Raw genomic sequence first — 12096 nt, 5'->3', positions numbered from 1 at the left:
TGAAGAGGACTTTTGAACAGGCCAAAATGTATTCCAGGAAATTTTGCATTGATTAAATAAAAAATTGAAAAGATGTATGATGAATCTGTAATTATATTGGAAAAGCCAATGAGGCTTGTAGTTATTTATTGTAAGTTAATTGATAATACAGATCAGAAGCTTATATTGAATTAATATTATATGCTTTCTTTCAATTTTAAATTTTATTATTTGTGATACTTTTCTTTATCTTCTAAAATATAACAGATAGATCCACTTTCATAATAGATGCTGAAATCTTATTTTTAATTAAACACCAAACTTATTTTGTTATGTCATTCAATTATACTTAAATCCTTAATTTTAAAATAATAAAAATTTTAAAATAAAATTTATAATGAAAACGAAGAATTAACTTTAGATTATTACTTTCATTAACTTTGCTTTCACTAATTTATTACAAAATATTTTTCTACATTTATATTTACATTTACTTTTAGCTTTTAAATATGGCTTCTGGTTTGAGATAAAGTTCTATTGATACATAAATTAATCCTTTTTTATATTTTATATATATGTTACTGTGAATGACCGATATCTGGTAAATGTCAACATTCACACAGTCATTTCGTGTATGTATGAAATATTTGCTAAATATCATTATTTCTCACTTACACCAGCAAACATCAACATTCAGCATGCATTGATGATGAATGTTGAATAAAAATATTTTTATTACATTAAGACAAAAATGCAACTTTTTAATATGTCAAAATAGGAGAAAGCTTAAGTAACAGCACATGTAAATAAACTGTTGAACCCAAAACGAACAGTACTTTCTAAATCATTAAAGAAAATAATACAATAATAAACTTACACATAAATTATGTGATTAACATTATACAACCTTTGTGAAATGATGAGTCTTTAGCCAGAACTTAAGCTAGTGCATGGAAAACCATGGCACAGCCAAAGTTGGGGCTCCGTCGAGAGAGCCAACCAAGATGTCAAGAACATGATCAGTTGTTGCTAAAAGATAATCAATTGACTAAATGGTCAGAAGGCTTGAGGTATGTACAATTTATGAAAAACAGGGCCTATCATTCAGGCATAAACAATCGCCTTACAAAGCTATATTTGGAGTTGAACCCAGAGTTAGTCTTTCAATGACATCACTACTACCAGAAATAATAAAGGATATTCAAGATGAAGATGACCTTCAAAAACTTAATGAAACTGATTTAACCCATACACAGATAAATGATCACAATGATTCAGGAAATGATAGCAATGGTAATGATACCAAAATTTCTAAAATTAGTGATGATATCCAAAAGGCAAGACAAACAGCTGCTGAAAACCTTCAGAAACAGGCAAAAAAAATCTGAAATCTGCTTTCTGACAAATCACATCCACCAGCTAAAGTGGGAGATAATGTGACTGTGCCCATTCCTGATGTAGACAGAAAGAGGTGACCTAAGAAATGTTATTGGCATTGTTCTTGAAATAAACAATGATGGCCTGTACAAAACTGGAACTAAGCATGGAATATTGCAGACACTCTATTGCAGGCTAGTTATGCATTTTATTATTTATTTTTTCTGAAATTACCTCAAAAAAAGAAATTCTTTTTTAATGACCATGTTACTCTATTTCACTGTCAAATCTGAACTGATTTCGATGATTATTGTTTTTAAATTTGGAAAAGGTTTTCAAGTTTTATGAATTTTTTCAGATATGGTTTTTGTATAATATTTAATTATAATAAAGGCCTGATAAAGATCTTCAAAGAAAAAAAGCACAATGTTAAACACCATTTTGTTTGGTCTAAAAAGCATAAGTATGTTATGTAATTTGGTCAAAATAAAGTATTTGTTTATTACATAACTGAATTCGACCTTTGTACTCAAAAATTTCTATAAGGAAGTGACATTAATCAAGATGTTCAAATCTCACTAAGGACTGCAGCTACCAAACATTCAGCTGGGACAGGACAAGGTTTTATGAGGTGCACCTATACCAAAACTGTGCTACAAATAAGTGCCAGTGTAAAAAAAAAATGATTTTGTGTAATTCAAAATGCCGCTACAGTTCACCCTGTAAAAATAAATAAAATATTAAATATTTTATATGTTACACTAAGAAGCACAAATAAGTTCATTTTTAATTTTAGTTTGACTCTAAAAATTATTTTTATTATTTAATTTGAATTTTTGAAAATATTTTTGAAAGTGAATTACCTTTAAAAGTGCATGGGCTTAATAAAAAAAATACAAACTAACTGATTGGCTTATTTTTATTTTATAGTTTTGTACAAGTGTTGTGTCACTTCTAATCAATACTGTTTTTTATAATTAAGTAGACTATATTTGAATAAATATTGTTCATCTAACTGATTGCCTTTTAATTTTATTTTATTATTAATATACTTGAATAATAATTCTAAATCAGTTCGGCCTTAGGTCAAACTAGTTAAGCCTGAAGTATTTAGGCCAAACTAGATTGTCATGGGCTAAACTAGTATATCCTGACATGCATAGGATAAACCCATTTTTCCTAGGACAAACTAGTTTGGCTTGAAATCGGGTTTGGCCAGTAACATATATATATACAGTAGAGCATTGATTATCCGACCTCTGATTAACCGTCACATCGTTAACCGACCGTTCTAGTCAGCAAATTTCAAATGTCCGCTAGTGATGTGGCGCTACAATATTTGGCTATGTCTTGGCTACTTTAATATTATTTTTGTTAAATTTTTGCATGTTTTAGCTGGCAACACTGGCTCGACCATGAAAGGGAGGCCAGTATTTAAACAAGATTTAATTTTCTAATTATGAGTGGTTGTTTGTTTTGTGAGCAACAAAATAATTTAAAAATAATTTTTAACAATTAGGACGATTATTATTTTAAAAAAAATTTGTTAGGCTTAACATCAATGAAAACTCAATGCGAAGTAGGTTAACGATATACTAATATACTAATTACATTTAACTAATTAGCGATATACTAATATACTATACTAATAATGTATTTTTTTATTTTCGGTTATCTGATTTTTTCAGTTATCCGACCAACCTGAGTCCCCAATTGAGTCAGATAATCGATGCTTCTACTGTATATGTATTTTGTACTCTGTAACTTTGTATATAAACCTAAATTGTATAATCTTTGAATCTTCACACCATGATCAATATGTTTCTATCACTTCTTGTTATAGAAACATAGATTAAACATAAATTTTAATTTTAAGTATAATTTATAAAAACTTCTAAATTTGAATATTCCATTCTGTCTAATACACTCAATTGGATTTGTCTTTATGTAGAAAAACATCTGAAAATAAATCTTTTCTTTTATTGGTTTGATGAAGAATTTTAAAAAATGCAATTTTCATAATGTGGTTAAAATGTTTTACTTACTTTTATAAATGAACCATACATAAGTGTAGGTTTTTCTAATGATATATGAGACTTTCTGGTAGAAATTTTACTGCTTTCATTTTCTGTTCTTGTAATTTCTACTTTATCCTAAAGTAGAAATTTAAAATTAGTTTAAATTATTATGAAGTGTATTTATGCATTAAATACAGAGTATAACAATACAAAAAGTTAATTAGTTAACTATTAAACTACTTTGAAAAATCAGTCTATAAATGATATCAACAATAATATACACAATACTTCACAAAGGGAATACACAAGGTGTGCCTAGAAAATAATGAGACTGAAGCTGGAACTTTAGATCTTGAGTAGGATACTCACTTTAGTTGTGTTTCCCTTTAATGTATAATCCTTCTGCTTCCACACAGCACTGCATTCGCAACTTCCACTGATCGTAACACTGCTGCAGGTCATTATCTGTAAGACTACGGAGAAGCTCCATCATTTTTTCTTGACAGCAGAAACCGAATCAAAATGGTGTTCTTTCAGAACAGATTTGACTTTAGGGAAAAGGTAAAAGTCACACTGAGCTAGGTCAGGTGAATACGATGGGTGTTGGTGCATTGTCCTGATAGAGGATGAAACCATTTTGCCATAAGCGTTGCCACTTTCTTCTGACCCTTTCTCGCAAAGATTCCACAACTTCTTTGTAGTATTGACTCACAATTTGTTTCGCTTCTTGTACATTTCCCTTGGTTTTTGATATGCTGAGACATCCAGAACATACATCATCTTTCACATCTTCTCAACCCTCAGAAAATCTGTGCCATTCAAACTTATATGCACGACAAAAACATGCAAATGCATGTTTTTGTCGTGCATATAAGTTTGAATGCATGCATTTGCATGTTTTTGTCATGCATATGATTCAGTGGCAGTTTTTATCATGTAGCAGGTGCAAAGATTTAGTGGCAGTTTTTTCAATTTCATTAAATATTTCAGGGTTAATACACTGTTCCTTTTTCAAGCTGGCCATTTTTCTGATGTGCTCTAACAACACATTTATTTGCACAGCAAATCTAATAGTGGTAGCAAGTTGAAACTTGCTGTGCTTGTTCTAACTTGTTCAAGGTTAACCCACATGTGACTGCTGCTTGCAAGCAATCACAGTCTCGTAATTTTCTAGCCATACCATGTATGTACAAAAGACACAGAAACAAACTTTCAGTGCATATAATACAAAAAACTGAACACTGTATAAACATTCTTCCAACTCAGAGCTCTTCTTCAGGTGTGGCTGAATCCAATGGAGCATTATCGGAACTAATGCCTATTTGTAAAATTTTTAAAACAATGAATTACGTTGTTTTAAAAATTTCATGCACAAATAAACATATGAAAAAAATCAACAATATGAAAAATTAAACTTCTGTCTTCACACACAAAACATTATAGAAAATTGCAAACAAATACAGTACAAACTTGGTATCCAATATATGTGGGACTGGAACAAGGTCAGATTATTAGAAGTGAGTTGAATTCTATGTTTAATTATTTAGAAAGAAAACATTTATTAATTTGTCTGATATTAATATTGTATTAATCAAAAATAATATAGAAAGCAAGAAAATATCCCTTTACTGGCCATAATATAAGGCTTGATTTAATTTTAATTTCAAATAAATAGGTTATTTAACTCTAAAAACTCATAAATCGCAAAATATTTCAATTTTCTTTCAAGATTCATAAATTTTTGAATGTTGTAAATCTGTAACAAAAACCAATAGGAGTATCCACAAGTTTCCTGAAAAGGTTCATGTATTTTTCCACACTGCAGAACCACCATTGCATTGCCATTAAGATTCTGCAAGAACAACTAAACTGCAGAACTATACAATTAAGAATATAATTGATTTTAAAGTAACTAATAGAAATTTTTTCATAACAATCACTTTGTTAGTAATCGATAAGAGTTTTATTTTTAAATTGTATGAGTATTTTCAATCACTTTTACACAAGTTAAAATTTTTTTTAACATAAAGAAAAAAAGCATGCTACTTGCTTGGTAAGGAAATATCTTAATACTGATAAAAATTAAAATTAAAATTAAGAAAACCTAAATTTTATTTTTTTATTTCTAGAAAATAATTGGCAAAATTGGCTTCTGTAATTTTACTAATATTCCACTGTTATTATCTATCAGGAAATATTTATATCACTATTTAATTCATAAAGTAATCCAAAACATTCACAGAATATCATAGAATTAAGTCTAATACAAAATTTTCAGATTTTTGCATAATTTCTCTACAAACTTGTATTTTCTAACTTATTTTCAGATTGATATTGTTTTCACCAATTAATCCTATAAAATCATGGAATAATGACATGAGAGAATGGCCATCTTTCCATGGAATATCCTGCTATATTTGAATAGAAACAACATTCATTAATAAATATCAGTACATATAAAATTATCTCATCCAAAACCTTTAAATTTCTGGTACAAAACGAATATAGTCACTGAACTAACGTTTTTGATCTTTAACGAAGATCTTCATCAGGTTCATTGTCATTCTAAAAATGGAATGTTAAGAATATAGAATGTTTTTGAATACAAAATTAAATTAAATTTTCTCCAGTATGTAATAAAGAGCAAAGATTTTGAATTAATTAACTAGACAGAAGTCTTCCATAATAATGATGTTGTCCATCTTCCAAGGAATAATATATAATTACCAATGTGGATGCTCATCACAATTATAGCGCCACATATAAGATATTATGTTACTATCTTTGAAATTTATACAAATCCCCGACTTGGTTGCTTTGTAAATCTCAAGGGTTTCCAAGGTCCTGATGTGGTCTGTTTTGAATGATTTTTTTATAAGACTGGTATTACTTAAGTCAGCTCTTACATTGTGGTCCATGGCATATGTTGACAGGGCAGTGGTATGTCTTTTTTTGTCAATGTCATATTTATGTTCAGCAATCCTTTTTTGAACAGACCTTTTGGTGGATCCAATGTATACAAGATCTCTTTGGAACCTGTGATCCCTTATCAGGATACTGTACACCTAGTTTTTGTATTCAAAAACATTCTATATTCTTAACATTCCATTTTTAGAACGACAACAAACCTGATGAAGATCTTGGTTAAAGATCAAAAACGTTAGTTCAGTGACTATATTCATTTTGTACCAGAAATTTAAAGGTTTTGGATGAGATAATTTTATATTTGAATATCTTATTAAAAGAAAAGCCTATGATTACCAATAAAAGCTTAATTATAGAAGTCTTGACTCAATTATTTTTCAAGTGGTAAAGTAGAAGAAATTTTAATTAATAAATTGTCACAGAGCATTTGTCCTTAAGACAAATGTAGTGCCATCACAAACTGTATCTGCAAGTAATCATTCTGTATGGACTTATGTGTCTAATGATGGCAAAGTTATTTATCTAGCTGGATGTACTGTACTGTACATGCATGGCTGGTTATCCATTCTCTTCTTAAATTTTCTTATGGAAATAAATGTAACTAGAACAGTTGAATACAGAGACAATCTCCAGGATTCCTACTCAAATTTTTATTTTAAATTCCACGACATTCCCCTGACCAACTTTGTACAAATTCCCTGACCCTCATGCCCCTTACAGCATGGCACATTGACAAAATAAAACTACATTTAACTTACTATGCACATATGTTATTGCTTCTCCAAACTTTTAGTTATTTTTTCTAATTAACAGTTATATGTTTTATAATTGCTGAATTATTAAAATTTAAAAATAAAATGTTTAATAATTAAATTAAAACAGTTTATTCTGTTATTAATACATAACCATAAATCTATATGACTTTGGGGAAAAAAAGCCATTATTTATTTATTATTCATTAACAAATCCTGAATAATTCAGGTACAAAAGTATATACTTATTAAATTTATCCTTTAATAAATTTCCTGAACTTTATAAAATATTAATAAACTAGAAAAATCAGAAATTGTTTTGTTATGCAATCAAAATTATTAAAATGAAAACTGATAAATAATACCATTTAAATTAAAACTATTTATTATTTTTTTGGGGAAATTTTTTGTATGCTTTGGAGAAATTTTGGGTCTCAAAAATATTCTGCAACCCTTTTCATAAGTTGTATTGCACCACATTACTTCTAGCTGACTGTAGACAACTATACTTAGTCAAGCATATTGTCAGCAAAAAGATTAAGGCAGCCAAGGAGGCAAATTTCCTGACTTTTTGGCAATTTTTGACAAATTTTCTGACTTTCCATAACTTTTTCCAAACACTAATGAATGGAAAAACATGCTTATAATTAATTTTTTTTTAAATTTTAATTATAAGCAAGTTAACATTAATTGAAGTATCAGACTATCTACTTTCAAATCAAGGCCGGTGGTTGACAAAAATATTTAAGTGTCAACAAAACAGTTTAAAATATAAACAAAATTATATAAAAATTATTTTTAATTAATTATAAATTATTTTTAATATTTAGTATGCTTATTAAATACTATCAGAATATGGAAACAAAAGGAATTTCTCATTATAATTATGAAAGTTTTTATTATGATTCACAGATAATGCTGAAATATGTTAAACTTTAAAATGTGGTTTACATGATTATAAGTAAAAATATGTGTTCACAATAAGTTTACTGCTGTTTTGAGTTTTAAAAAAATTGATTTTTTAAGATGTGTCAGTTCAGATATTTGTGGCTAAAGTGAACAAATTCAAAAATTGGTTAATTGGTAATGATATTTGTTTGGCTTGTTGCATCATTTGCCGAGCCTCATGTAGTGTTAAATATGATGGAATTAAAGCATTTATGAGGCATGCTCATTGCAAGATGCATAAAAGAAAGAAGTGCATCCTCTCGTTTACGTTTTCCCTCCTCCTGGTCATCGCATCAGCCAACAAAACAGTTTCCAAAGACAGTGACCTAAGTGATTTAATGGGATAGTTCTTTGAGTAAAAGGGAATTAGCTGTAATTTCTTTGAAGGTAGTGTTGCAATATTAACTTTATCTGAAATATGATTATAAATTTATTTTGTAGTACACAATAAAAGCATGCATATCCACATATAAATGAAAAATTTTCATATTTCTTTTAAAAGATTGATTTTGGATTCACAACTATTATAATTAAATCATACATACATGGTAAGATGTTAAGTAACAATAGCTGTTAAAAATACACAAAATCTTTCTGTTCACCCAAATATAAACTTTACCTACAATGACATGCTAGAAGTGTGTGGAAGCATGAAGTCTAAGAGGAAAGTTATAACACCCATAACTTAGGTAAAAAAAACCAAAAAAAGAAACTTATCATGAAGCAAGAAAAAAGTATACATATGGTGGATCTGGCAGCCATATTTAAGATGCTGAAGTCACTGGTGTGCAACCAGTAAATGCAATTTTCATTTTATTACACAGTATTTACATATTTTATTTATTGTTTTTATGTTTTAATTTATTATTAGCACATTTAATTGTGTTATTTTTACCTTAAATTATGTATATCTGCTATTTTAAGTTTATCGAAATGGATATTATTTAGTTTCTGGGAATGGATTAATTCACTTTCCATTATTCTAATGGAAAAAATTCATTCAGACTTTGAATAATTCAGAGCTTAAATGGTCTCCTGGAATGAACTGAATTGAATTGACACTACTGTATTTTCATATGATGTAATGTTTAATATCTCTGAAAATATTTCAGACTAATAAAAATTATTTTTGATTTTATTAAAAAGTAGATTATTTTATTTCTATTTTTAATTTTTATAATAATTCATAAATTTTTATAAGAGTGCAATTCTTTAAAAATATTTTTACAGTTGAAAAATTTATTGATTTCATAAAACAATTCATCCTTTATTATTTAATCATGAAGTCATGTAATTATTTTACCATCATTCAAAATTATATATACAGGCATATATTAATAATTATAACTATTATGATTGTTACGTAATGAATCAGGTATTTTTCTCAAAATATTTATCACAACATAACTAACAATAATTTTCAAAATAAGAATTTAGCAAATCAGTAAATTCAAATTTCATTACTCAATCTTACCTCTGAATTAACAACTTTAATATTTTTTGCTGTTTTATTGAAGACTTGTTCCCACCATCGAAATGAAAATTCTTCACCAATATCATATCCAATCTTAAAATAATAAAATAAAATATAAAATTAGAAATTTTTGTTTCTGTTTTGATTTATTACTTATTTTAATGTCTCTTTTGAGAAAACTTGCCACACTAAACATTTAATTCCAATTCGTCTTATATATTGTTTCATATTATGTATCAGTTTTCAGATGACAAAATAAATTTTCTACAAAATATGTTTAAATTTTCCGAAATTAAGGAATTTAATTTTAAAAAAATTCCTTACAAATAATGTAGAAATGAATGAATGATAATAATGAATGATAACATAAAAAAATTTTATTAATTCAAATGCTTGTAATTCATTATGAAATAATTTTTTAATACTCTGTTACTAAGAGAAAATTCAATAGAATTTTCTCTTAGTTATTTCTTGTAATCTAAAATTGCAAAAAGTGTATTAACTTTAAGTTTCTAAAATTAATACTGACAACTGTTATCAATATAAAATAAATCACAAATAGAAAATAACCTGTGTTTATCAATATTTTAGTAATGCCATTTATCAATATACTTTATTTCCTTGATTAAACCCTGGAGAATTTACAAATCTCCTAAGGTACTAACATACAAATCCCCTAGGGTTTATTTGTAGTCTTGGAGTTTTATGAGGTCAGGGTTCATAATGTTGCAATGGGAGAATGGGTAAAAATTGAAAGAAATACCTCAATTACTTGTACATTTTCAGAATTTGAAAAAATTACTATTTTCATAGTTAATATAATAGTATTAATTATTTTTTTTAATAAAATACAAAAATATAGAAGATATAAAATGTCTTCAGATATCCATCTTCACAATCACCAGCAACATACAATCTTCATCTACAGAGACAACTTTTCTATGGAGGCTATGTCTCTGCAATAATACAAATTGGTTAAAATGTTCTCTGGTGACATTGAACTATTTGTTTTTTAGTAATGGCATATAAAGTTGGCCAATGGTAATGTTAACCTTGTATTTAATTTTAAAGTTTGAAAGATTTAATGTAACTATGTAACTACTTAGGAGAAACAAATCTGTAACATCCCTATAACAGGGTTTCCCTATTAAAATAGAATTAAATTTTATTTGACATGGTAATTGGATTTATTAAATCCAATTTCTCTAAAATATATCTTTCATTTTATTTTTAACATTTCACTCTGAATACAGTATTAACAAATATTTTTATATATCTATCATTCCATGATAAATATCTAAAAAATAGGTTTGTGTAATGATTATATCTATTTTCTCTCTTGTAATATGACAAGAGAGTAAATATATATAATCATTACACAAACCTATTTTTCTCATATTCATACTGAGATAATGTATTTCATTGAAAATAGAATTGCTTTCTTGAACTTTAAGAACTTTTAATATTGGCATTCTAGCATTTTCAAACAAGTGATGCTGAAATACATATAGAAATAACTTATGTAAATCATTGAAATTAGCATTTCAGGTTTTTAAATCCCAAGAAAACATAATTTATCTAAAAATAAAACTATTTGTGATAATGTATATCATTCAAGATTTATTATAAGAACAGAATGAAAATTTGGTAGAGTTAAAAAAATAATAATAAAAATTTCTTGTTAAAGAAACCAAAAATAAAGATTTATTAGAAACATTTTTGGCCTATTGTTTAATGTAGTTAGCTAAAGTTTGCTGTAAAGTAGGCTAAAAATGTTCCTAATAAAGTCCTTAATTTTGGCTTTCTTATAAGTAGTTTGAATTTCATTTCTATGCATTATAAGAATCATATACAAACTCAGCAATTTTGATTAAAAAGTGTATTATTGCTAAATCCTGTCAAAAAGCAAATATTTTAAAATTTTATTTCAATGTATGTTTTGATTTTTAAAAAGTTATATAATTTTTCATATACTCACTATTTCCAATTCAAGTTTCCCTAATTACCCTTCAGCTGATAAGCTTTGATTTATGAACTTGATCACAACTTTCCCAAGCTCAATACTTAACAATATTTATAATTTTATTTCCAGAAATGTTCTCATGACTTGTAATAGAAAATGTCTGACTAGACAATCTAAAGACAAAGTAGAATTTTAGTTAAATTACTTACCTTATACAATGTGGTACTTCAATATATTTCTATGCTTTTCATCAGCCTGGTGTTTGAGACAGATCATTATTTTTAACAGTATCTTTATTCCCTGGGATTTAATTGAGGAAATATAGTATATATCAATGTGCCCACCAGTGGCCGAGTGGTCTCCGTTGCCGCTCATAGCGGTGGTGACTGGACCCTAAACACTGGGAAGTTCGGTCGTGGGTTCGTGCCGCGATCGGACAGGCTGGCTGCTTGGAGTTTTCCGGGTTTTCTCCTTGCCAATAACGACTAAATAGGAGGCTAGTTCCCCATAAAAGTCCTCCCGGAAGGCATTCTTTCCCCGCGCGCGCGTGACATCATTTAAGGAAGAAGGCAATGGCAAACCACTTCCTCAATTCTTGCCAAGAAAACTACATGGACAAGGATAGACTTGTCCATGCAGTCACCAGGAGTCGACGACGAC

General features: G+C 28.0%; 1 protein-coding gene across 2 annotated transcripts in view; it reads right to left on the bottom strand.

Moving 5' to 3' along the window:
* Positions 1–12096, bottom strand: part of LOC111622079 (G patch domain-containing protein 4-like) — a 32620-nt gene that overhangs the window by 14617 nt on the left and 5907 nt on the right. For both annotated transcript variants that reach the window (XM_023364399.1, XM_023364400.1), the window contains exons 3-4: positions 9474–9566; positions 3402–3509 (exon numbers count right to left, since the gene is read on the bottom strand). In XM_023364399.1, the coding sequence (XP_023220167.1) occupies positions 3402–3509; positions 9474–9566 (201 nt within the window). The remainder of the gene's footprint in view (positions 1–3401; positions 3510–9473; positions 9567–12096) is intronic.

This window comes from Centruroides sculpturatus, unplaced genomic scaffold (genome assembly GCF_000671375.1).
Source record: "Centruroides sculpturatus isolate CEXI.00-Female unplaced genomic scaffold, Cexi_2.0 scaffold11, whole genome shotgun sequence".
Lineage (NCBI taxonomy): Eukaryota > Metazoa > Arthropoda > Arachnida > Scorpiones > Buthidae > Centruroides > Centruroides sculpturatus.
The sequence above is the reverse complement of the archived record's forward strand: the minus strand, read 5'-3'. Positions and strand labels throughout refer to the sequence as shown.